General features: G+C 43.6%; 2 protein-coding genes across 10 annotated transcripts in view; one reads left to right on the top strand and one right to left on the bottom strand.

The window, feature by feature from the left end:
• The window catches only part of Wdr41 (WD repeat domain 41), a 54,070-nt gene extending 41,055 nt beyond the window's left edge, over positions 1–13,015 (top strand). The window contains exons 8-13 of one of the 2 annotated variants that reach the window (XM_076552079.1): positions 1,375–1,485; positions 6,285–6,469; positions 8,299–8,420; positions 9,133–9,221; positions 10,219–10,352; positions 12,604–13,015. In XM_076552079.1, coding sequence (XP_076408194.1) covers positions 1,375–1,485; positions 6,285–6,469; positions 8,299–8,420; positions 9,133–9,221; positions 10,219–10,352; positions 12,604–12,756 — 794 coding nt within the window. In that variant the 3' untranslated portion in view covers positions 12,757–13,015. Of the gene's footprint in view, positions 1–1,374; positions 1,486–6,284; positions 6,470–8,298; positions 8,421–9,132; positions 9,222–10,218; positions 10,431–12,603 lie in introns of both variants that reach the window. The other variant, XM_076552080.1, reaches the window with a different exon arrangement.
• A 2,760-nt stretch (positions 13,016–15,775) lies between these two features.
• Pde8b (phosphodiesterase 8B) overlaps positions 15,776–22,983 on the bottom strand; it is a 227,246-nt gene continuing 220,038 nt past the window's right edge. For all 8 annotated transcript variants that reach the window (XM_016000316.3, XM_016000315.3, XM_042261646.2 and 5 more), the window contains 3 exons: positions 20,955–21,122; positions 18,615–18,744; positions 15,776–17,614 (listed from right to left, as the gene is read on the bottom strand). In XM_016000316.3, coding sequence (XP_015855802.1) covers positions 17,505–17,614; positions 18,615–18,744; positions 20,955–21,122 — 408 coding nt within the window. In that variant the 3' untranslated portion in view covers positions 15,776–17,504. The remainder of the gene's footprint in view (positions 17,615–18,614; positions 18,745–20,954; positions 21,123–22,983) is intronic.

Raw genomic sequence — 22,983 nt, forward strand, 5'->3', positions numbered from 1 at the left:
CCCTACTCTGGCTTCTTAGAGTTGTTGAAAATGATATGGGGTGAACCATTTTCAAGGTGTTAGGTCAGATTTCTTGTCAATATATTACACTATTACTGTCTCCTAATAATTTGTTTAAACAATGTATCACTTATTCTAAAGTCAGTTAGCCACAGTATTTTCACTCAGAATTTATCCATGTCAAGAAGACTTCTCTTGGTAGTAGCTGAGAGAATTTCTGACAACCACAATTCAAATACGAAAGGCTATTAGAATTTCATAATCTTATAAATTTTTTGACAGTTGGTGAAATATTGTCAGAGATACAGAAAGAAATGTGCCATGACCTATTTTCCAGAGAGGAATTTGAGGAACAGAGAGACTTGGATAGTTGATTCCCACCACTTGGAAAGGATGTGAGACCTTCCCACCTCTTCTATCAGGCATACCTGTCTCTGGGCATCCACAGCCCTGGCTCCAGTGGCCTATCGGATCATGTAGTTTACTGATGGTCAGCCTGTACACAGGTCTCATGTCTGCTGTGGATTCGGAGCAGTAATGGGCCTATTCACATTTGGTAGCTAGAACACCAAGAATATCATAGATGTTTTGTAAATATTGGTTGATAGAACCACTTGATTTGATTTTAGGTTTTATGTGTTGATTAAAATTAGAATTTATAGTTTAAATAGCCAGGCTGGCCTCAAACTCAGAGATCTGCCTGCCTCTGCCTCCCAAGTGCTAGGATTAAAGGTATGTGCTACCACTGCCCAGATAAATAAAACTATTTTTTAAAGTCAGATAATAAATCAAAGAACACATTCAACATCTATAGTCAAGAAAGTAGAAGCTATATTCTTAGAAGATTTATAATTTATAATAGTATATGCCCCCAAACTGAAAAGTCCTCTTTTCTTGTTTAACTGCTATTTTTATTTTTTGGCCCCTGCTGAAGCCTTTGCTAAATTGGAGGCTGGAATCTGTAGCTTGTTTTGTAGCAGTGCATACCGGCCTGGACACACGTGTAGAGGGTGCTGATAGTGGAAATGGTCCAGGGGAGTGACCAGGCACTGGCCTGAGCAGGAACAGAGTGCTACTCCTGACATGTAATGAAGCCTGGGGGAAAGTGGAGGTGTCAGGGTGGGTTTGGGAAGTCAGTAAATGAAGCAAGGCGAAGGAAACCCTGGCTTAAAGTTTGAGGAGGTCATTTAAGTGTCTCTAGCATTTGAAAGAAATGGTGTAAGCTGGTATAAATAAATAGGTTCTTTTTGGAGTTTTTTTGTTTTTTGTTTTTGTTTTTGTTTTTCCGTGTGATGTGTACTTTGCACTTAATGTTTTTGGAGTAGAAAGGTAGTTTATGTTCTTTAAACATTTAGTAAAATAACCATCTTTTAGTAATTTTTAGGTTACTAGCACCCACAGAAGATTTGCAGGAATGGGATATCATTGAAGTTAAACGCCTTCTTGATCACCAGGATAATATTTTGTCATTGGTCAATATCAATGGTAAGCTCTTTGTGTACCTTTATGTGACAAACGATTTCAGGATTTCCATCTTGTTTTGTTCCAATAGTTCAGAATGACCACTCAAATAATAGATTAGATTAGTGGAGATTGTTGTTCTCTTTTACTCTAAGCTTTGAGACAGTAGAGCCTAGCTCAAGGCTCCGAGTGTGGCAGGGCCAAGACTTAGGCACCGACAGGCAGAGTAGGGTTTAAGGTACTGCTTGGGCGCTGTGGCTGCTCATCACAGGCTGTGAATTCTGATGCGGTAGCATTTTAGCATTCTTCCCCAACGGCTCTGGCTCCGTCACTACCAATGAGCTGGGATGACGTCCGATGGCAGGGGAGGATCGCGAACTCTGGCTCTTAGCGTTTAGTTAGTTCTGGTAGATAAGTGATGGCTGACACCATCAGAACCGAACTGGGTGATCTGTGGATGAGTCAGATGCAAGTTGTGGTGGAGACTGCAAGCGGGTTGTGTAAGACTGCTGGGAAAATGGTACAGCAGGAGGAGACCCAGCTCCTGCGCCCTGGAGAGCTGGGCTTGGCTGGCTCTTTTGGAGGAATGTGTTGTATAATTGGAGATGGGGTGAAAGGAGCATGGAGAACGCCCCATGTAGACTTGCTTTCTGTCCTTTGTACCGCCTGGTCCTGTTTCTAGATGTGTCAGTGAGCATCCTTCCCAGCTTCAGAGCCTTCCCCTCAGCAGCCAACATCCTACCAAACTCAGGTGCATGGCTTCCCAAGGATCAGATTGTCTGTGGTGCTGGAAGTCACAGTGGTTGGGCGACTCTTTGTAGAGATTCCCCTACCCATGAATGGTAGCTCCAAAGGCAAGCTCTTATATGGGCGACTCTTTGAGCCTTTGTGGAAATAATCCTGACCAATGACAAGGTCCTGGAGCTTCCACAAGAAGCAAGACAGGTTCTGGCCCATTGTGTTGGTTATGTCTAGTTATATGTCTTATTTTAGTGCTGGTATCACTGAAACAGCATGGTTACTTAAATGAAGATAACCAGTTATGACCAGACAAGCCTTAGTTAGCTTCATGGCCCAGCTTTTGCTGTGCAGTATACAGCTAGGCTTATAGCTTCTCGTCATTTTTTATTTTACTTTTGGCTGAGGTAAGAGCCCAGTGCATTCTGAGCAAGTGTGTTCCACTGAGCTGGGTCTACCTCGACCTGAGGCTTACACGGATTTAAAATTTAAGGTTTCTTCTCCCCCTCACCGCACTTCCTTCCTTGACAGGGTCTCTCTGCGAAACCCACGCTGACCTTGAATTTGCAGTCTCGCCACTTTGACCTCCGGAGTTCTGCTGCTCCAAGCATGGACTCCCACACGGCTCTTTGTCAGGATCTTATGGAAATTGGAAAGCTAAGAGAAGTGAATTAATGAGCTACTAGTGAAGGTTACAGAAAATCCACAGTACCTTCTGATTTATAAACTGTAAAACGGAACAGCAAGTGATAAATAAGGCAAAAGTGTTTTTAGGACCACACACCACACAGTTAGGTGGTCTGGCGATGTTTCAAAGATTGGCTATTGTTCAGCTCTTGTATGTGGGAGTGCTGCAGATTTTGGCGGTCTTGTGTGATTGAGTTCTGCAGTTCTCCCCTTAACTTTTTGCCCTGCTCCTTTCCCACTCGCCCATCTAATACCAGTGGCCAGTTCCTGGGTTTGCATCACAACAAAGGTGCATTAAAAAAAAATAAAAAGAAAGAAAAACAAAACACTATTTCTTGGCAGGTGATGGTGGTGCACACCTTTGATCCAGCACTAGGGAGGCAGAGGCAGGCAGATTTCTGAGTTTGAGGCCAGCCTGGTCTACAGAGTGAGTTCCACAGAGAAACCTGTCTCGAAAACCCAAAATAAATAAAATATAATTATACCATTTCCCCCTTCCCATTCCTCCCTCCAAACCTTCCTGTATAGCCTTCCTTCGTCTCTTTAAAATTCATTGCCTTGTTTTTCATTAATTGTTGTTACGTGTGTGTGTGTGTGTGTGTGTGTGTGTGTGTGTGTGTGTGTGTGTAATTATGACCCGCTAAGTCTGTATAATGTTACTCGTGTGTATGTTTTCAGGGATGACCACTTGGTATTTTTTAAGGCTTGAGAAGAAAGCTCAGTGGTCAGAGGGCTCATGGTGCAAACACGAGATTTCTAGAGCTCTTAGGAAAGCTGGACGTGCCTGTAACTGCACCAAGGGTGACGGTGACGGTGGAGAAGGGAGTCACTGGGACTTGTGGGCTGCCATCCTAGCTAAAAACCAGCGAGCACCAGGTTCAGTGAGAGACTCTGTCTCAAGGAAATAAGGTGGAGAGCTATTCAGGGCGTCCGGACTCTCCTCTCACCTCCACATGCATGTGCAGAGGCTCACATACCTGCACACACACGTGCAACATAGAAACATATAACCCACACACAGTTTTCTAAAACGAAGTGCATTTTTAGTGAGGGGGCCCCGGGGCAGTCTTGGAATGATGTACTTGAACTCCCCAAATATGTTTGATATGTACTAAACTTGCTGAAGGGGTCTGAATGTCCTGGGGTGGGGGGTTCCTAAGACATAAGCTGACGTTCCTGCTCTCTTCTGGCACCCTGGCTTGCTCTGTGCTGGCAGTGTGGCAATCACAGAGCATTCACACTTGGGAGGTGTGGCTAGATGGATGCTGGAGAGATTTTCCTACTACAGGATGAAATACGTCCACTGTTATATCACTGAGGATGTTTGGTGTGAAACATTTTGAGTGACCTGTCTGGAAATACGATTTACACAGGGAGAAACTGTATGCTGAGGTGAATGCCAATCTTTTGCTTTGAGTGAAAAGATCCAAGAGGTCATTGATAACTGTGTTTGTGTTGTGTTAAAGAACCCCAGAGCGGGCGACTGTGTGGTCAGTCTCAAAGTTTTAATTCAGGGTTGACTATAGACCCAGACCTGGAGTCGAGGAGCCTCTTTTTCATCCTTAACTTCTTTGATTCTTTTGGAGTTGAGTGAAATTGGAGGAGGCATGGGAAGATTAATGCCGCTGAGGTACCCCAAACTGCCATAGTTAAAACTAGCAAGTTGTCTCCCTCCAGAGACCATAAATAAACTTACTTCTTCACACAACACATTCTATAGTGTGTCAGGAACTACAGACATCAATAAGCTACCTATTATGACTCTGAGACCAAGATAAAAATAGTGTTTCTATCTAGAATGGTTAGTGACTTTTATTTCTAAGAGATTGTTCATCTGGCTATAGCAGATTTCTGTGCTGCTGGCTTATTTGACAGATGGAATAATAAAGTTCTAATTACCCATCTGTGTATTTCTAAGTTGTAAATCACTGTACAGTTAAATACTGTTAATGTAGAGTATTAACCATACTCAAAATCACGTAGATGTTTTTTAAAATAGCTAGATATTTACTATTTATTTATTTTCTATAATCATCCTCATTTAATGCAGAGGAATCCAAGGCAGAGAAAGGTTAGTGATTTCCTTGAGACTAGCTGGCTAGTAACAGGCAGAGCCAGAAGTGTAACGTGAGTTCTATGCTCAGAGCATTGTTCTGTTCTGACTTGCCTTAAATATGTAAGAATAGTTAATAAATTACATTTGAGAGTAATTTTTAGTCTAGCAGTTGCATATATCTATTAAATGTATAATGTATAAATTGTCTAGGCCTTAGTTTAACTCTATTTGAGGGTTTTAAAGCTTATTATTTTACAAGTTAAACATAGTCATAATAAAAATATGGCACTAGCAAGAAACATAGCATTACATTAAAAATGGGATTAAAGTGAAAATTGTGCCATTATTCAGAATTAAATACTAGGGTACATCTTTTTATGTATTTCATATGTGTATACGTATGTGCATTTGTATATACACGCTTTACTGTTTTATGAGTATGTATGACCTTAGTTCCATGTCAATATAAATATAACTTTACAGATCAATTTTCAATAGCTAGTATTTTATTTTATGGTTGTCATATTATCTAGCCTGCAGTTGGATATTTAGGCTGACCTCAAATTCTTAGGATTATGTCTTGCAGCTTTGTACATACATTGTTATGCTTTTCTCTCAGGATAAATTCCTTGAAATGGAACTGGTGGATCAATATGTTTGTTATTTTACAGTTTGACTCCTATTATTAAATTAATCTTTGAAATAATTGTGTGATATTGTGCCAAAATGTACTAAGACATTAGTAGTATATAAACACACCGATTCCCACATATTTCTCACCTATACTTTATATATCATTTAAAACTTCTTTATTAAAGTAGTTAAAATGTTATCACATTCATTTTCCATCTATTTTTTTATTCTTATTCATTCCCAGGAGTGCCATATGCATTGAGTATAATGAGCTGTTTTAATATTTAAGTTGCCAATTCTCCCCATTTTTTAAATCATATGTGTATCTTTCTTTGCCAAGCAGATTTCTTTGTATGTCTCCTCTGTCCTTTTTTAGTGCCCTTTAACACGCTGTATTCATAGAACTACTTACTTTATCCACGCCTATAAGTACCCTCAGTGTTTTAACTGACAGTTTTTTGGCATATCATTTAAGGAAGATTCTTTTATTTTTATTCCTGTAAAAGTTGACCAAACATTATAGATGGCATTTTTGTTGGCCCAAACTGTACTATTTATCTTCAGTCAGTGAACTAGTCTGTTTCTAGCCTCCTACTGTCATATTAATCTTTCTGTTTAGCTTGTCTAGGTACAGTTAGGAAGCCCATTCATTTTTTATTTTTAGCCTAGAGAACATGATCAGTACTGGAGCATTTGTGAACTTTTCTAGATACGAGTTTCGCCACTGGCTCCCATGTTGGAGAGCTGATCATCTGGGATGCCCTGGACTGGACTGTGCAAGCTTGTGAGCGCAGCTTCTGGAACCCATCTTCACAGCTGGATGCCCAGCAGGAAATAAAACTCTGCCAGAAACAAAATGACATTTCTATTAATCATGCCACCTGTGATGAAGAGGTAAAAAGTATAAATTGTAATTGTTACAAGTAAAATCAGTCTCCGATATTTAAAGCCTAGTATGTTGGACATGTGATTCTGGGCTGCGGAGAGGGGCAGAGGCACTTCAGTGGAAAAGGCACCTGCCACCAGCCACCAACCTGAGTGATTGACAGGATCCACAGGGTGGAGAGAATCAGTACATGAATGTACCTGAGCACACGTGTACACACGCACACGCACACGCAGAGTAACGAAAAGGTTACCGCCAATGGTTTCAGGTTCTGAAGTGGCCTGACAATTGTACAAGGAGTGTACCACTTATATTTAAAAAGAGCACTTTCATCCTTGCTTCTAATCTTGCACGCAAAGAAATGATTAGAACACAAATTTCCATACCCAGTTTGGGTTGGATTAAGCAATCCCGTCGTGCTTGAGGTTACTGTTTCATTTGTTTTCAGATACGTTTCCTAGAGAGGGAAAGAGTGAGAACTTTGAGACATGCTCCCCTTCTTGGTTGCTGGCATCCTGGCCAGAGCACCCGGGCGAGAAGAGCTGCCGCCTGGCTTGGCAGGCAGTGAGTGGTGCTTTGGAAGTGCATGCTGAAAAACCAGTGCCGACTCTTGCCTCTGATCTGAAAAAGACTTTTCTTTAAGCCTCAGTGGCTCAGAAAATGTGTCTAAAGGGAGTTATTTTTCTCTGTGTTCATAGCCTTGAGAAAGGAAGTAAAGGAAACCTTTCTTTTGTTTGTTCTCTATCCTCATTTACATCCTTGTTACCGTTTTGTTATTTGCACTGAAAAAATTCAGGACTAGTACTTTTATTTTCTTTGCACTGCTTTGTGTGCATGTGTACATGTTTGTGTGCTTATGTGGGTGCTGGCACGAGGCACTGAGGCCAACGCAGGGGTGTGAGTACGGAGGCTGGGGGTCAGCGCCAAGTTTCTTCCTCCGTCACTTTTCACGTTATTTCATTTGAAAAACTTTTTAAAATGTATTTATTTGTGTGTGTGTGTGTGTGTGTGTGTGTGTGTGTGTGTGTGTGTGTGTGTGTGTGTGTGTGAGAGTTGTGCTGTGGCCCACGTGGAGTTGGTTCTCTTCTTCATCACATGGATCCCGGGACGGGACTCAGGCCATCAGACTTGGTGGCAGGCGCCCTTACCAGCCATTTTCACCAGCCCTTCAGTTTCTTCCATTTTAACTTGCCAATCTGAAAAGTGACAATAATGCTCTCCTCTCACACCTTAACAGAGGCTATACGGTGGAGGTGACGTGAACATTAGCAAAAATACTTTCTAAAGATTCCAGTGTCTTGATAGGAAAGTATTTCTAGCACTATGTTTAGAATTTTTTTTTCTCTTAATTCTTCGGATGACCTTAGGATAGTGCCACCATAGCAAAGACTTCTTCAGGTTGTTTGTAGGCCTTTGGGTTGCTTAAGATGTGCAGAGCAAGTCATTTTGCCTACGTTTCCAGACAAGAGCAGCTGAGTAAATTCCCAAGGGTATCGTGTTCTTTGGAGGCCCAGGCTGCTCTTAGGCACCTTCTGCTGCAGGGCCCTGGTAGCAGCCACCACTCCTGCAGCTCTGGTCTCCAGAGAGCACGAAGGCAGAGCTGAGCTGCCCCGTGCGGAGCCTTCCCGGCATGCTTTCCTCGGGCTTGCTGAGTGTGCCAAGCCTTCCTTGGTGACTTTGACATTGGGGGTGTCACAGGGCAGGACTGTCGTTTTTGTCTGAAGGCTGGGAAGGTAACAGTGCCTCCCCAGTGTCACATGGGGGGAATTCTATTATACCAGGTAGTCATGACTAGTTCTATGCCAATTTCTGAACTTTCTCCATCCCTGCCACCCAGAACATATTTGCTGCAGTTGGAAGGGGGCTGTATGTGTATAACCTACAACTGAAGCGTGTGATTGCCTGCCAGAAAACTGCGCATGACTCCAACATCCTGCACATCGACAAACTTCCCAACAGGTACACGTTCCCATCTCAGCAAAGATGAAAGACAGTCACGGTCCCCGGGGCCACCAACGTAATTTCTGCAGTAGCCAAATTAACTGGCTCCATGGCTTTGACCTTGGTATTCTTTTAGAAATAGAGAATGTTCCATGACTGACTGTAATTGAAGAGTTTGTAGCAATATATGACAAAAATCTACAGGAGCAAGGTTAAATGAATTACACTATTTTTTTAAAGAAGGATTTCTTTTTATATTTTCTATAAACTCGTTTTTTTACAGTGGTGTATGAGAATGGCTAAAATCAGGTTGCAGCGCTTACTGTCTGAGACTACTAACCCAGGGCATTTGGCAGTTAAGATTCCACTGATGAAGTCACAGAGTAGCATTTTCCATGCAGGATCCTTCAGATGAGAGGCGCTGCGGAAAGAGATGTGATAAGAGGCGGGAAGGGCGAAACTGCTTAGGGCATTGTATAGTTCATGCCATTTTTCTGAATGGTCTTTAAAGAGTGGAGATGATACTTTTGCGTTACCTGAGCCAATGTCACGGAGTGTCACGTGCTCTTTGCCTGCAGCTGGTTTCAGTTTGCACTGTAAAGCCAGGTTGTGATGACGCCTTGGCAAAAGCGACCACAGTCAGCCGAGGGCTCCAGCCATTTCAGCAGTTAGCGCTCGGCCTTCCGAGGTGCTCTTCCTGTCTTTCTCTGTTGGCTTTTCGTTCTGACAGGCAGTTAATCTCATGCTCAGAAGATGGCAGTGTACGCATTTGGGAGGTCCGAGAAAAACAGCAGCTGGCAGCTGAACCTGTCCCTACAGGTGTGTGCCTTCCCACAGAGCGGTGTGGTCCTCCCCCTCCCTCCTCCCTCTCCCTCCCTCCTCCCTCTCCCTCCCTCCTCTCCCCTGCTTCCCTTTTCCATCTCATCCGACAGGAAACTGGAAGGTGATAATGAGAGCCGCAGGAACCGTATAGGATATGCTCAGTGCAGGCATCAGACATTTATGGGATGCCAGTGGTTCTTGGGATTAGAAATTGTCTTAATTTTCCTTCAGTGTGAAACTATCTCTTAATTTCAAGTGAAATCAATTACAGTTTTTTTATTTTGAGAGAAAAGTGTGACTTTCAGGTAATCCGAATGACCAGGTAGCCTACCAAAGTAATTACACATTTATAAAATTGTCTATAATTCTGACTGACATAAGCACAATTTATTACCATTGATATAAAAGCATTATTGTTCACACTGAATGCAATTTACAGAAAAAAACAACTTACCTTTCTTTGTTAATGTCATTATCTTATGAGGTCTTTTAGGTGTTTGGTTTGAAAAATAAATCTGAATATTTGAATGAATTTAATTATTAATCCTTAATAAGTCAAATACTGGTGTTCGTACTTGTATTTTTCAGTTTACTTGAAATTCTGGGATATTCTCTCTCTCTCTCTCTCACACACATACACATACACATACACACACACATACAGACTTTCCTCTGTGTTTTGTTGATAGGTCTGAAGTGCGCTTCTCCACTGATTTTTGATCGTTACAACCTTTCAGGCTGTTCACTTCTCTTACATTCCAGTGTCTGTCTGTTTTGTTGCCACTAGTGAGTGAGTAGGGGCAGTGGAAGAAATGTGGAGCTAGGTTCATTAAGAACAATACAACATAATAAATTCACAGATCTTAGCTAGTGTCCGGTGCCTTCATCTTGACAGACAGAACTATGAGACGTGGTTGTGTTTCAATGTTCTGCCTTTCTGTAAGGAAAAAGCACAGTAGTTTTCGAAATGACCGAAACGATTGTCTCTTTGTAGGGTTTTTTAATATGTGGGGATTTGGACGAGTGAACAAGCAAACCAGCCAGCCTGTTAAAAAACAGCAAGAAAACAGCACTACGTGTTCCCTGGAGCTCACTGGAGATCTGATCGGACACTCGTCCTCCGTGGAGGTACCACTGTCAGTGGGCATGCCGTCTGGGCAGTTCCTGCTTTTGCATCACCGTTCTTTTTTAAGTCAGTTGCTCTAAGTAAGACTCGCACGTTCTCAGCTGTAGGCTTTTTCAAGATCAGACTATAGAATAAGACAGTGATAGTACAAGCGGTTAGGATCACCCTTCATAGAGAGAGGTTTAAGAACAGGCTTAGTCACCACTGTATAGGAGATGAAGGTAGCTGATCGATCATAGGGTGATGTTAGTGAATTGGAAGGTGTATCACAATAGTCAACAGAGGAAGCATGGAATGCTGTGGCTATATGTGGAGGGTAAAAGCCTTAACAGGATCTAATCCCAGGGTTCGTAACCAAATTCGATCAGAGGTTGTTTTCACTGCCTTTGATTAATACTAGTTGTAGAACCCTGTTACCTTACCACTTTGCATTCTGAAGTTTAGGAACTCTGCAGGAGAGTCTCACTGTGGAACTGCAAACACCTCCGTAGTTTACAGTACGCACCATTGTCTGCAATGAGGGAAGGAAGGAATGGAGAGGAGGGGGTGACGGGACCTGGTAACAGTGTACGGAGAGCAGTGAAGGGGCCCTAAGTGATACATTTCCTGACTTGTTCTTCCTGTTTCTTAGCCAGTGAGGAACAAATTGCTTTTCATTTGGATGGGCATCCATACTTAGAAGCAGCAGCCACACTGGCCACAAGCCACGTGGCAACTTATAGACTAATAGAAATGGGTTAATTTAAGATAGAAGAACTAGATAACAAGAAGTCTGCCACAGCCATGCAGTTCATAAGTTAATATAAGCGTCTGTATGTTTATTTTATAAATGGGCTGTCGGACTGCTGGGGCTTGGCGGGTCCTGGAGAGAAAACTCTAGCTACAAATGGCGCCCAATGTGGGCAGCTACACCCCATTAGAAGTTTGAAGCGGTGGAGGAGACTTTTGAAATGGCGCATTTATCATTATATAAGTGAAAAGTTTAAGAACGTCCTTGAAAGTGTTTATACTTTCTGTCTCCTCGCTGTCCCCCAAGGCATTCCATCCTCTGCATGCTAGGCAGGCACTCTGTCATCCACCGAGCTGGCCCTCATCCTGCATGGCAGCATTTGTAAAAAGCACCTTTGGCTTCATTGGCAAGTTCAGACCCTTGTTACCAGGTGCTGCTTCCTGAATAACCTCACAGCTTCTGTTCTCATCCTTGCTGCCCAGCCCGGCCCTGCTAACCCATGCACTGATGGCCCAGTCCCCCGAGAAATTCTGCCCTCCCCCCCCCATATTCTTCTCTTTTGCTCCATAGTCATCAGGAAGTCCTGACCTTTGACCTTACTCTCTTGTCCTGTCTTACACTGGGTCACTAAAGGGCGTCACCCTACTCCTAGGTTTTTCTCTCTAACCTCGGCTCTCTCTCCATCCGCAGCCTCCATCCTTTGTCCGTTCTGCACCTAGCCTCCTTCCTCTTCCTTCCCTAGCACGTCCTTTCCTTTTATTTAGAGAGTTTTCTCCCAGTGACAATTGTAGTGCTGTGCTGGATCTCCAATCTCCTGTGGCATGCCACAGGGCAGAACTGATTACAGAATCTGTCACTGGGACCCCGTGGTTGCAGCTGGCGCTGGCTTCCAAGCTGGAGTCACTTGGTAAATGCGGTGCACTGACTCTGCACCTCTGCTTGACAGAAATCACCCAAGCCAGTGTTTATCTCAGGAAATTTGGTTGGTAGCCATTTTTTTTTTTTTTACTAAATAACGCAAGTGTGAGGGGACCCGCACCTGACCAGATCTTAAAGCCAGTACGTGAATGATGAGATTGTGGTAAACTCGGAAGATGTTTTGAAAAATCGTTGTTACTGTAGTTCTATAGTTGCTCAAGAAAACCCATTAAAATATAAAATATTGGTTGTACCAATAGGTTTTTGAAAAGGGAAATTTTCACTAGGCTTAGTGTCATAGGGCTGTCACCCCAGCACGAAGGAGGCCAAGACAGCAAGAGGCTGTAGCCCTTGAGCTAGCCTAGACGGTAGCAGTGAGCCCTGGCTCACAACAGCACAGGCTGGGGAGAGGGCTCAGGGTGGAGCAGTCGCACGGGACCCTAGCTTGGCTCACCAGCACTGGAGACAAGAAAGTCTCTCATTAGAGAATGAAACGACTTGGCATTCAAATCCAAAGAAACCCTCGTCTGGTAGAAGCACACATGCTGATCTAGCTTTAGCCTCTTCTTGATGGGTTTAAACTAGTGTTTCACTTTACCTCACAGATGTTTCTGTACTTCGAAGATCATGGACTGGTAACATGCTCTGCAGATCATCTCATTATTTTGTGGAAAAATGGAGAGCGGGAATCTGGATTCCGAAGTATCAAGTTATTTCAGAAGTTAGAAGAGGACGGTGACTTATACCATGCTGTCTAGTTGAAGGAACTGGACAAATACATATGTATAAGCCTTGGACATCAAATACAGAGCGGCACTCTGAAAACCATAACATACCGATCACTTAGATTTGTAATGTTCTTGCCTATGAAGTTCTGTCTGTCTGTCAGCAACAAGTGTGTCCACCAAGAACCTAGCACAAGTTTCCACTGGGCCTTGCTGCTGGAAGTGGAGGGTGCTGTGTTCTGTTTTTTAAAATGATAGAAAAAAGATACCTAAAGTAGTCACATTATTTACACGTTTTATTTTTGTTTCCTTTAAAGACTGTGTAAGAATGGTCAGGATAAATATATCCATTCTACTACAAATTCTCCTGTCCTTTAGTAGCTATCAGTGTTCACTAGTTCTAAACTTGAATATTAGCCAAAAAAAAGAATTGTTTTCTTTAAATACAATGATTCTTTTTGGTACCAACTATTTTTAAGTCACTGAAAAAAATTTAATTGTGCCTACCAAAATCCCTCTGTGCTCCAGTCCACAGGCATCATCTAAGGGTGTATTTCTTTCTCAGTGTGAACTGGCTGGAACACTCATTGGCCAGAATAGTACTTGGGTGTTTCTGGGGTGAGCCCTGGACTAGGAAAGAGACACAGCTCTTTTGAGGTCAGGAACTGCAGGGGAATTGCTCTGGCATCTGCTCTGCCCTTGCCTTAATATGAAATGGTCAAGGACAGCCTCACTATTGGTTCTTTGAACATCCACGAAGACTGGACCATCTCCATCTCCCTACCAGCCTTATGACAATATTCTCACTTTCAGCACTAAAACATAAAGTGTATTCTACACAGCCGTGGGGATTATTCTTGAATTAATGATTAAGGAATCTTATTAAAGACAGGCAAGAGGAGTGATGTTAGGCACTGAGAGTATGTCTGCACATTTGTGTATGCACACGTGTGCACTCTGCTCCCTAGATGGATGCTGTAAATTCTTCCTTTCACTGCTTTTAATGTTCACTTTCACAGCTGCCTACGAAGATTGGTAGCATTAAGACTGTAGGTGGGTCAATGGCAAAATGTTAGAAATGAGGAAACTAAGACCAGGAGAGGGTAGCCCGCTCTCTAGTGCCCATCAGCATTGAACAGCCTTAAAAACAGTTCAGGAAGAGCGTGAGAGAGACTGGGAGGACTTCATGGTGACCGTGTTAGGAAAGTCAGTGTCCACAGCCCTTGTTGCTGTTGTATTTCACAATGAAATGCCTAACATCACTCATCATTTTACAAGTAGGAAAAAGGAATATTAAAATATAAGCTACCTTAATTAGGACATAGCAGCGTGTGAATGAGAAAATTAACTATCTTTTAGCCAGCAAACCATTGTTATTTGAGGAGTCAACACAAGAGGCCGATTTCTCATCCTTCTTCCCGAAGATGAAATGTGGCTAGCACCCGTCAGCCGGGCAGACATGTAGTCTGCTCGATGCATCAGCTTGCTGGTCAGTCTGGCGAATCAATTTTAGACTCACTTAAAGCTCTGAATTTTGCTCCATAGATAAACTTTCCCTTTTACTCACTATTTTTTTCTTTGCAAATTTTGTATTAGGCCATTAGTTAGTAAAGATGTTTTCTTAAATGAGGTAAGACAAGGAATTTACAGGGTTTTGTTTTGTTTTGTTTTGTTTTAAATAACTGTTTCCTAGTCTGTTTTGGATTCGTGTTTTGTATCGATTTAAATGGAGTGGCAGAAGCCATGCTCAAGTTAGTTAGTTAGTTTGTTTGTTTTCAAGAGAGAGTTTCTCTGTTTAGTCCTTGCTGTCCTGGAACTCGCTCTGTAGACCAGGCTGGCCTCAAACTCACAGAGATCCACCTGCCTCTGCCTCCCGAGTGCTGGGATTAAAGGTGTGCGCCACCACCACCACCACCAGGCAGTGCTTGAGTTTTAAGAGCAGGTAGGATCTGAGTCAAGCATTGCTGTTGTTTCACTCTAGTTAACTAGTTTCCCACTACTGGTGAGAACTAGTGTGTTCCGAGGGGAACTGCCAGCCAACTGAGAGACCTGGTGTGAGTGCCCCGCTGAGGTCAGGGAAATGGAGCATGATAGGTGTGACCATGGCAAGGATCGGCACCTTTGCTGTTGAGTATTTCCATGTAGACTGTTCCTAAGACTTGAACTTGCAGTTTAGAGGAAGACAATCCGAGCTAAGGCCAGTATATATTCTGTACATGTTTTCCTGCTTCGCTCACTTAGCCATCTGGGCCAGATCTCTGTGTATCGTGTGCCTCGTCGCTTGCCCTTAAAATACTTTGAGCTGGGTCTCTGGGTGCATTTGTGCAACGCAGTCTTGTCTGTTGCTCACAGGCTGAATGGGTGCCAATTGAACTGATGATACCTGGTCTTTGCTGGGGAGGGTGGCCACCCCTGACTGAGGAGTGGCTGAAGCTGTGGAACCATTCTGGTTCATGTAACAGTATTTTACAGCTAAGTTCCCTTTTTTAGCAGAGTAGTTAATAATAGTGTTAACATGACTTTGCTTGCCTTTACGTTTTCCTAAGTTAATATAGGTCCTCTCCACACATGGTGTCACAGTAAACAGGAGTAAGAGACACTTACAATAGTTTATATGTATCACATAAAAATTATCTGAGGTGTGTGAACATTACCTGAAAGTCCATGATTCTAGTAAATATGCCTCTTAGCAACTCAGAAGATCTCTGTAATTGACACTGATAATTCCGCACAGTATAGGGAACCTTTACCTCCTGGATGACTTCCAGCACTTTACACCCACATGTTATTAACATTTGAAGTTAACATGAAATCGAGCCTACGAAACCCTGAGCAGGCTTCAATGTTTTATATAGGAAATGTCAGGTGCCTGGCAAGTGTTCTTTCCCAAGTGGGACCGAAAGCAAGCTGCTCAGAAAAAGATTGTCCTTGTATCCGGCAAATTTCTGAAGGCTAAGGAGATTGCTTTTGTCTCTGAGATCCTGCACTCTGACGTCGGTGTCTGAAAACAGGCTTGGCGACTCGTGAAATAAAGGACACTGGAACCCCAAACTTGAAATTATGAAAAGTTTAGGCCAAAGAGATAAAATAAAAACAGCTGTAGGGAATGAAAAATGACTGTAAGAATTTAGTTACAAGTACGTCACAAAACATTTCATCACATGTACACAATGCGTCACTACAATACAAAGCCAGCTCTGTCCAGCCACGCAAGCCCTCTTACTGACTAACAAAAATAATTTAGATGCATTTCTGTGCATGGAATTGTCATACATGTTTACACTTTGGTACAAAACATAGAAAAAAAAACATTGGCACATTACGTAGTGATAAGTTGTCCTTTTCCTCCCCATGTACCGATTTTTTACATAGTCTGCAGTCCAATTTTCATTTGGAAGAATGTAGCTACCGGTTCAATTAGTTCAGTTTCTGTGCCTCTCCAGGATGCATCATGGAGTACAGATAAAATAAAACTGAGGGGTTTTGTTTACTTCATTTCTGATGTTCGTAATACATAGAGAAGGGATGGCTGGGAAGAGAGAAAGGAAAAATCTCAAGTCTGACTTTACGCAGAGCACAGAAAGTTGTGAAAAGAGTTGTATAAAAATATGCACTTGTGCTTTAGAAGCTTACCGTACAATTAGTAGCTTAAAATAGTATTTACTGCCTCTCCATATGCCTATGTTCTGATATATTTACACTTCTTGCAATCCCTTTTTACATCATTAAAGCAAATGGCATGATCTCAAATATAAATGAAAACTCTCTGAACCTTGACACTTCCCCATTTCCTTCCCAAATACAGATGTACAGGTAATGCCCAGCAAACTCGAGGGGTGAAGATCCAGGGCATTTAGATTATTTTAATAAAAATCTTTGAACAGCAAATATATATATGTATATATATATATATAAATTTTTTTTTCTTCTCTTAAATTTTGTATTTTTTAAAAAAAGCTTGCCCATGAGCATTCAGATTTAATGGCTTTTATAGATACTCTTGACCTGTGGCGGTGTCCAGGAGCCTGAAGTCAGGGACACTCAAGGACCACCGCCCCCCAAGCAGGATCCCACTCCTTCCCCATCATTTGGCTTTCTAAAAGGCGAGATCCTTCTAGGAAAGAAGGCTCCACAGGTGGCTGATGCCAGTCTGAGGAACAGTCCCCAGGCCAAGGCTGTGTTCTTCCTTGAGCATCACACTACCTGCCATGGAGCCCTGAGAGCCGTGATGCTAACTAGTTTATTGACAATTTCATCCTGTTCTACCCATCTTAACGTAGCTTTTTTTCCTTGCACATATCTCCTCAGAGAAGCTTTTTAGGAGTCCTTCACACTCTTGCCATGGAGGAGAGCAGTGAAGCTAAAGATCAGTAGTGAGTTTTCTGGTGAAAGTCGAACTGAACACTGGCTAAGCTCCCTCCCTGCTCTCCATCAGACGAATGGACTCACAGATGCCAGGTCTCTGCTTCCCGTGTCCTGCTTGTAACTACAGTGAGTCAGTCAGCTCCGTGGTTCTGTAGGGGCCCACACAGCCTGGCAGAGGAGGCTGCCAGGCGGGCCATTTGGTTACTAAGTGATTCAAAAGAACATATTTTTACTGATGGAATATAAATGCTCTGAAAAATGAATTGGGGGGGCGTGCATGATTCAGGTCAGATATTAAACACCAGCTCCTTAATCTACACACGTCATTTTCATTCTAAAGGAAACCCTCCTGTTCATACTCCTCCGTGGTTCACAGTGTCCATCGTAGATCAAGAGGTCCCTTTCCTGGCCTCGCTTTAGCTGTCGGATGGAAGTCTCAGACTTTTGCATTTGAGGTCATCCAGGGTCTTCCAGTGTTTGTAGTTGTCTGCCAAGTGCTGCATCAGGGCTGGCAGGTGCGCGAAGGCTGTCAGGGCATGAACAGAATCCAAAAAAACACATCACGGTCAGTTGGATTTCAGGAGTACTCATTAGGTTTGGCCTCAGGGATCAGAAGTAGAGGAGATAGCAACCTGCTTGCCATTCAGTCTTGAAGACCTGAGTGCAGTCCCCAGACAATATAAAAAGCTGGCCATGGTAGCATGCACCTGTAACCCCAGCTTTGGGGAGGTAGATATCCCTGGGGCTCACTAGCCAGCTAGCCTAACCCAGTTGGGAGGCTCCAGGCCAATGAGAAACCCTGTATAAAGAAAAGTGGCTGGCTCCTGAGGTACAGCACCCAAGGATGACCCCTGATGTCTGTTTGCATATGTACCCCACAAAAAGAACAGGACAGACATCTTCAAGGCCTCAGGCTTCAAGTCAACATATGTATGAGAACACTAGTTTCTCTCTCTTTTTTCTTTCTTTCTTTCATTTATTTGTTTGTTTTGTTTTGTAGTGCTAGGAGTTGAACCTAGGGCCTTGTACACTAGGGAAGCAGTCCTCCACCCTGAGCTATGAGTTACACCCATTAGCTGCTGAAACAAACAGGCTTTTTTTTTTTTTTTTTTAACGTAACTCTCTTGACCCTGAAATTGTCACAGAGAATGAAATACATTTTGCTTAATGGAATTTCTTCCAGTGTGAGAATGAAACAGTTGTCCACTTTGGGGATCTGTCCTTTGAGAAGTTGAAGACTTATTTGTCTAGTAATGCTCGTTCATTGGGCCTAATGCACTCAAGATTGTGCCAGATACCAGGATGTACCTACTCTAATGGCCCACACCACAAAGGGCTCATAGTGTGTGTGTGTGTGTGTGTGCGCGCGTGTGCGTGTGTACACATGTGTATATACACACACACATATACACACATAAATATAGTTATATTTCATTTACCTTTAGACCCAGCCTATGCCCCTAAAGGCGATCTTCATTAAGTATATGAAATGTCCTTCATGGGTGATAAAACAGCAGCCAACTTACCATCCCAAGCATCAAACATGTCCGTTATGAAGTAGTCGATGAAGGAGATCTGGGACTTGGGGATGCTGCAGGTATTGCGGTCGAACACTGGCATCACTACAGGGAGCCCCTGCCTCTTCTCCTCGTCAGTCTGGGAGAGGGAAAACAAAATCACTACTGCACAGGGCTGTGGGGCACGTGAGAAGCCTTCACGGGAATGGGGTGTTTCTCAGGAGAACCCCAGAGTGCAGAGAGGCTTAGCAGTTTCCTGAGATGACCCACAGCGATCGATCGTGTGCAGGTCTCCTCGCTCTCAGGTCCCTCTCTCCCCCTCACCTCTGCCCCCTCCCCCGCCACCCAACCCCCCCCCCAAACTCAGGACCTAAGGGATGCTAGGGCAGTGTTTCCCCAAGAGCCGCGTCATCACTAGCCCTCATGGCACACTTTGTGCTAATCTAAGGCTCCTCCTGAAGCACTGATCTAGTGGACCTTAGCCCCTTTTTCTGTAACCCATTTTTATTTTTAAAGTCGGATCTATACTCCTACTTAGCCTGCTGCCACTAATTGGCATTTGCAGCCAAGGCCAAACTGCCCATAGCCCATGGAAGGGAGGCAGTGGACTGCACGAGTCAGGAATGGTAGTCACTCTATTCCCGGCTGCATGCTCTGCGGGTTTTTGTTTGTTTGTTTGTACCTAGTTTCACCTAAAAATGACATATACACAGCTGCGAGAATGACCTGTTTTAAAAATCATAACCTTTCAGTATGTGTCTTTTGACTAGTCTGCATGGCAAGCTGGCAAGTACAGAAAGTCTTCGTACTCCAGCCACAGCCAGGGCGCCCCTAGGACTGGGACCTGAGTTACACTGTGAGCTGAAAGTGCCGTTCTTCCCCAGGGAGCCTTAACACACGGCTGTCAAGATGCCCAAGATGTTGCAGTGTGTGTTCCTGCCTGGACTCTGGAAGCTGAATGGTGAGATCCGCATTTCCTGATAATGCCCGGAGCTCATCACAGGCTTCATTTGCGATCCGATTTTTAGGTCGTACTGGTACCATCACTACATTCTTGTTAGGAAAAAGGACACCTAAGTTGGGAGCTTCCAGCAGAGAACTTAACAGTGGAACATTGTCCCAGTGTCAGTAACTAGGAGTAAGGCTTCAAATTCTTTCCATGTGGGTCCCAGGAAACCCATTAATGACTTCTGGCTCAGCTCACTCAGTTCATCAAGTAGCCTTAAAATATCCACTGGTATTCTTGGAGTAATTTGGTCCATACCTCACCCCCCCTATCCTCTCTACTCCTTCCCGCCCCCATCCCCTGGTTTCCCCTCCCCAACATGGGTAAGCTCAGAGATGCCTGCCCTACTTTTCTGCAGTTCAGAGGCTCCTTCCCAGACAGCCCTGCTATAAGATGTTAGCTATTCTTTATCCTGCCTCAGTAATACATTCCAGCCAGAGAGTGCGCACCCCTATGCATCACTTACAGATGCTAATGATCTGTCTTCCATCACTCATACAGACCCTAGTCTTTAAAGACTTTCTTCTTTAAAGTAGGACTCTACTTCAGAAGCCACCTGGCAGTTTATTGTCTTCTGGAGTTTTCTCTTTTTATCCTGTTTTTACATTTTTAAATCCATCAAAAAATATAACTCTAATCTCACTCTGTAAAGCCCCTTTCTCCTTTAGGAAAGAAATCTGAATCCCTGTAGAACGTAGCACAGATAGAGCCTCAGGAGTAGTTCTTCGTTAGTTTTTGATATGTATGTGTGCAAACATACATGTGAGTATTGTGTGTGGAATATACGCACATGTGCGTTTGTGTGCATGTGCACAAACGGCCCTGCTCTATCATTTCTGTGCCTCATTCCTTTGAGACAAGGTCTCTCTGGACCTAGCAAACCCCAGTAGTCCTGTCTGTGCCCCTACACAGTGCTCAGGCCAAAGGCGCTCACGTGGCCATGGCCTGCTTCTCAGCATGGGTGCTAAGATTTGAATTTAAGTCTCATGTTTGGGTACCAAGTGCTCTTACCCACAGAGCCATCTCTCTAGACCCCTACCCCTTTGAACCAAGGTGTGGGCCTACCTATGTCTGTATCCATGAGCTTATGAATGTTCAGGGTCCAACTATTACAGAACTGACTAACAAAGTCTTAGTCTATCACTCCAGTCCTAGAGGATGTTGTTCAGTGGACTAGCACATGGGCCTGTCCCTTGAGGGAATCCCAAGTCTGCTCTAGCCTTCAGGGCTGAAGTATGTCCCTTCCAGAGAAGAGGCGATCGCTAGCTGTGGAACCCACAGGGTTCTATGGCCCGGGGCCCCGTTCCTAGAAGGAAAGGGACACTTCTCACACAGCAGCACACCTGTGCAAAATACTCCTCGGAGATCCGCCCGGCCCACTCAATGCACAGGTCCAGGGGTCGGCATGGGTTGGCCACGTCAGCACACTTAATCATCATGCGCTTGATGAGGATTTGGTTTTCAGGGAAGTTCTTGCCAGCGGGGTTGCACTCACAGTCGCTGCCCTCACTCTGGAAAACATGATCAGACCAGGGCCGGTGAAGCCTGCAAAAGCTAACTCAACCAACGGTCCCTGTCACCACCCGTTCGCTCACTTACACCCATCTTGTCAGCCATAACAGCTACAGGCCGTGTTTGTTTGGAGCAGTTTAGAAGATTACCCTAAAAAGGACTTTCTCCCCCCTCCCCCTGACTCCTCAGAAATGTGTGAAAACACAACCTTCAGTTTCTTTAATGCATCAAAAGTAGGGAAATTGTGATTTTTCAATTACTTCTTTATTTGTTTTTGCGTGTTTCCCCTCCCTGCCTTCCCACCCCCACGCCTTAAGGCACGCATGCATTCTTGTGTTTTCTTGGCTGGTTCTCCCTGAGAGGTAATTAGTATGAAGTGTGAAACATGTACATTTGGGCCAAAATGCAAGCGAATGTGTGTTCAGCAGCCTCCGACAACCTGATTATACAGTAGTGTGTACCTACTGGGAGAATGCCAGTGGCCCTGGGGCATGAAACCAGGTCGGTGAGTTGGTGGATGTGTATGCATTCACAAGCCAGTTACACAGAGCCTGGAAAAATATTTGCTCTAAAAGGCACCATCAATTTGTATGAAACAGTTCATTAGCTCTCCAGAGCTCTGCCAAGCTGAAAGACAGCGTGACGTATAGTGGGATTTTGTTTTGAGGCCGGTCCTATTTATTGGACCCCTGATGGGGACCCTGTGCTGGGAAGTTGTTTCCCAGTACCTTGAGACGGCATTGTTGACAGTAGACAGTGTGACAGACAGTAAATCTCAGCATGGAGTTGGAGGCATGGAGAGAGGACCTTCCCGATTCTAAATCCTACCATCCTGTATAGTTTTCTCTCAAAACATCATGATGCTTGTTCCCCTCCATCCTTTGTTGGAAGGAAAGCCCTGGCACTGTGTGGTGGAGTCCGTGAGAGATGGAGTTCCACACCGGTGAGGTAGACACTGTTCTTTCCCCTAGGCTGGTCATGGTGATGGGTTCTACAGTGTCCTCATTGATCATCAACTTATTTTGAAAACATTTATTTTACCATTTCCAGACTCTTTTCCTCAAGACCAGAAACTGCTTTCTCAGAGCTCTGGATAACTTTTATGATCTCTGAGGGCAATTGATTTCATCTTAGTGAAGAGTGAACATTATGTCTGTGTTTCTAAAGCCCAGATTTGTAAGGCCCATAAAGCAGGTCCATGGTAAATTTCTCTCTTTTAAAAACTTTTATTTAAGAAAAAAAATTATATACTATATTTTGATCATCTTGTTCCCTTCTCCGGATCCTCCCTTCCTCCCCACAGGTTTTTCTTGTTAGTTTGTCTCTCTTGGTTTTCATTTTATTTTTATTATTATTTTTTAAGATTTATTTATTTATTTATTTATTTATTTATTTATTTATTATGTTTACAGTATTCTATTTGCATGTATTCCTACATGCCACAAGAGGGTGCCAGATCTCATTACAGATGGTTGTGAGCCACCATGTGGTTGCTGGGAATTGAACTCAGGACCTCTGGAAGAGCAGTCAGTGCTTTTAACCTCTGAGCCATCTCTCCAGCCCTATTTTTATTATTTTCATTTTTGAAAGAGGGAGTGAGGGGAAGGAGGGAGGGAAAACATGATACACTTCTGTACTAGTTAGCTTTACTTGTCAACTTAACATAGCCTCGGTTCTTCCAAGAAGGGAATCTCAAGTGAGGGATTGCCCAGTTCCCATTGGCCGATAGCCCATCTCTGGGGGATTGTCTCGATTGTTAATGGTTGTGGGAAGACCAGCCAACTGTGGGTGGCACCATCCCCCAACAAGTGGTTCTGATCTGTAAGGTAAGCATGGCTTGGCTAAGCATGAACTGGTGAG

Source organism: Peromyscus maniculatus, chromosome 15, assembly GCF_049852395.1.
Source record: "Peromyscus maniculatus bairdii isolate BWxNUB_F1_BW_parent chromosome 15, HU_Pman_BW_mat_3.1, whole genome shotgun sequence".
Classification (NCBI taxonomy): domain Eukaryota; kingdom Metazoa; phylum Chordata; class Mammalia; order Rodentia; family Cricetidae; genus Peromyscus; species Peromyscus maniculatus.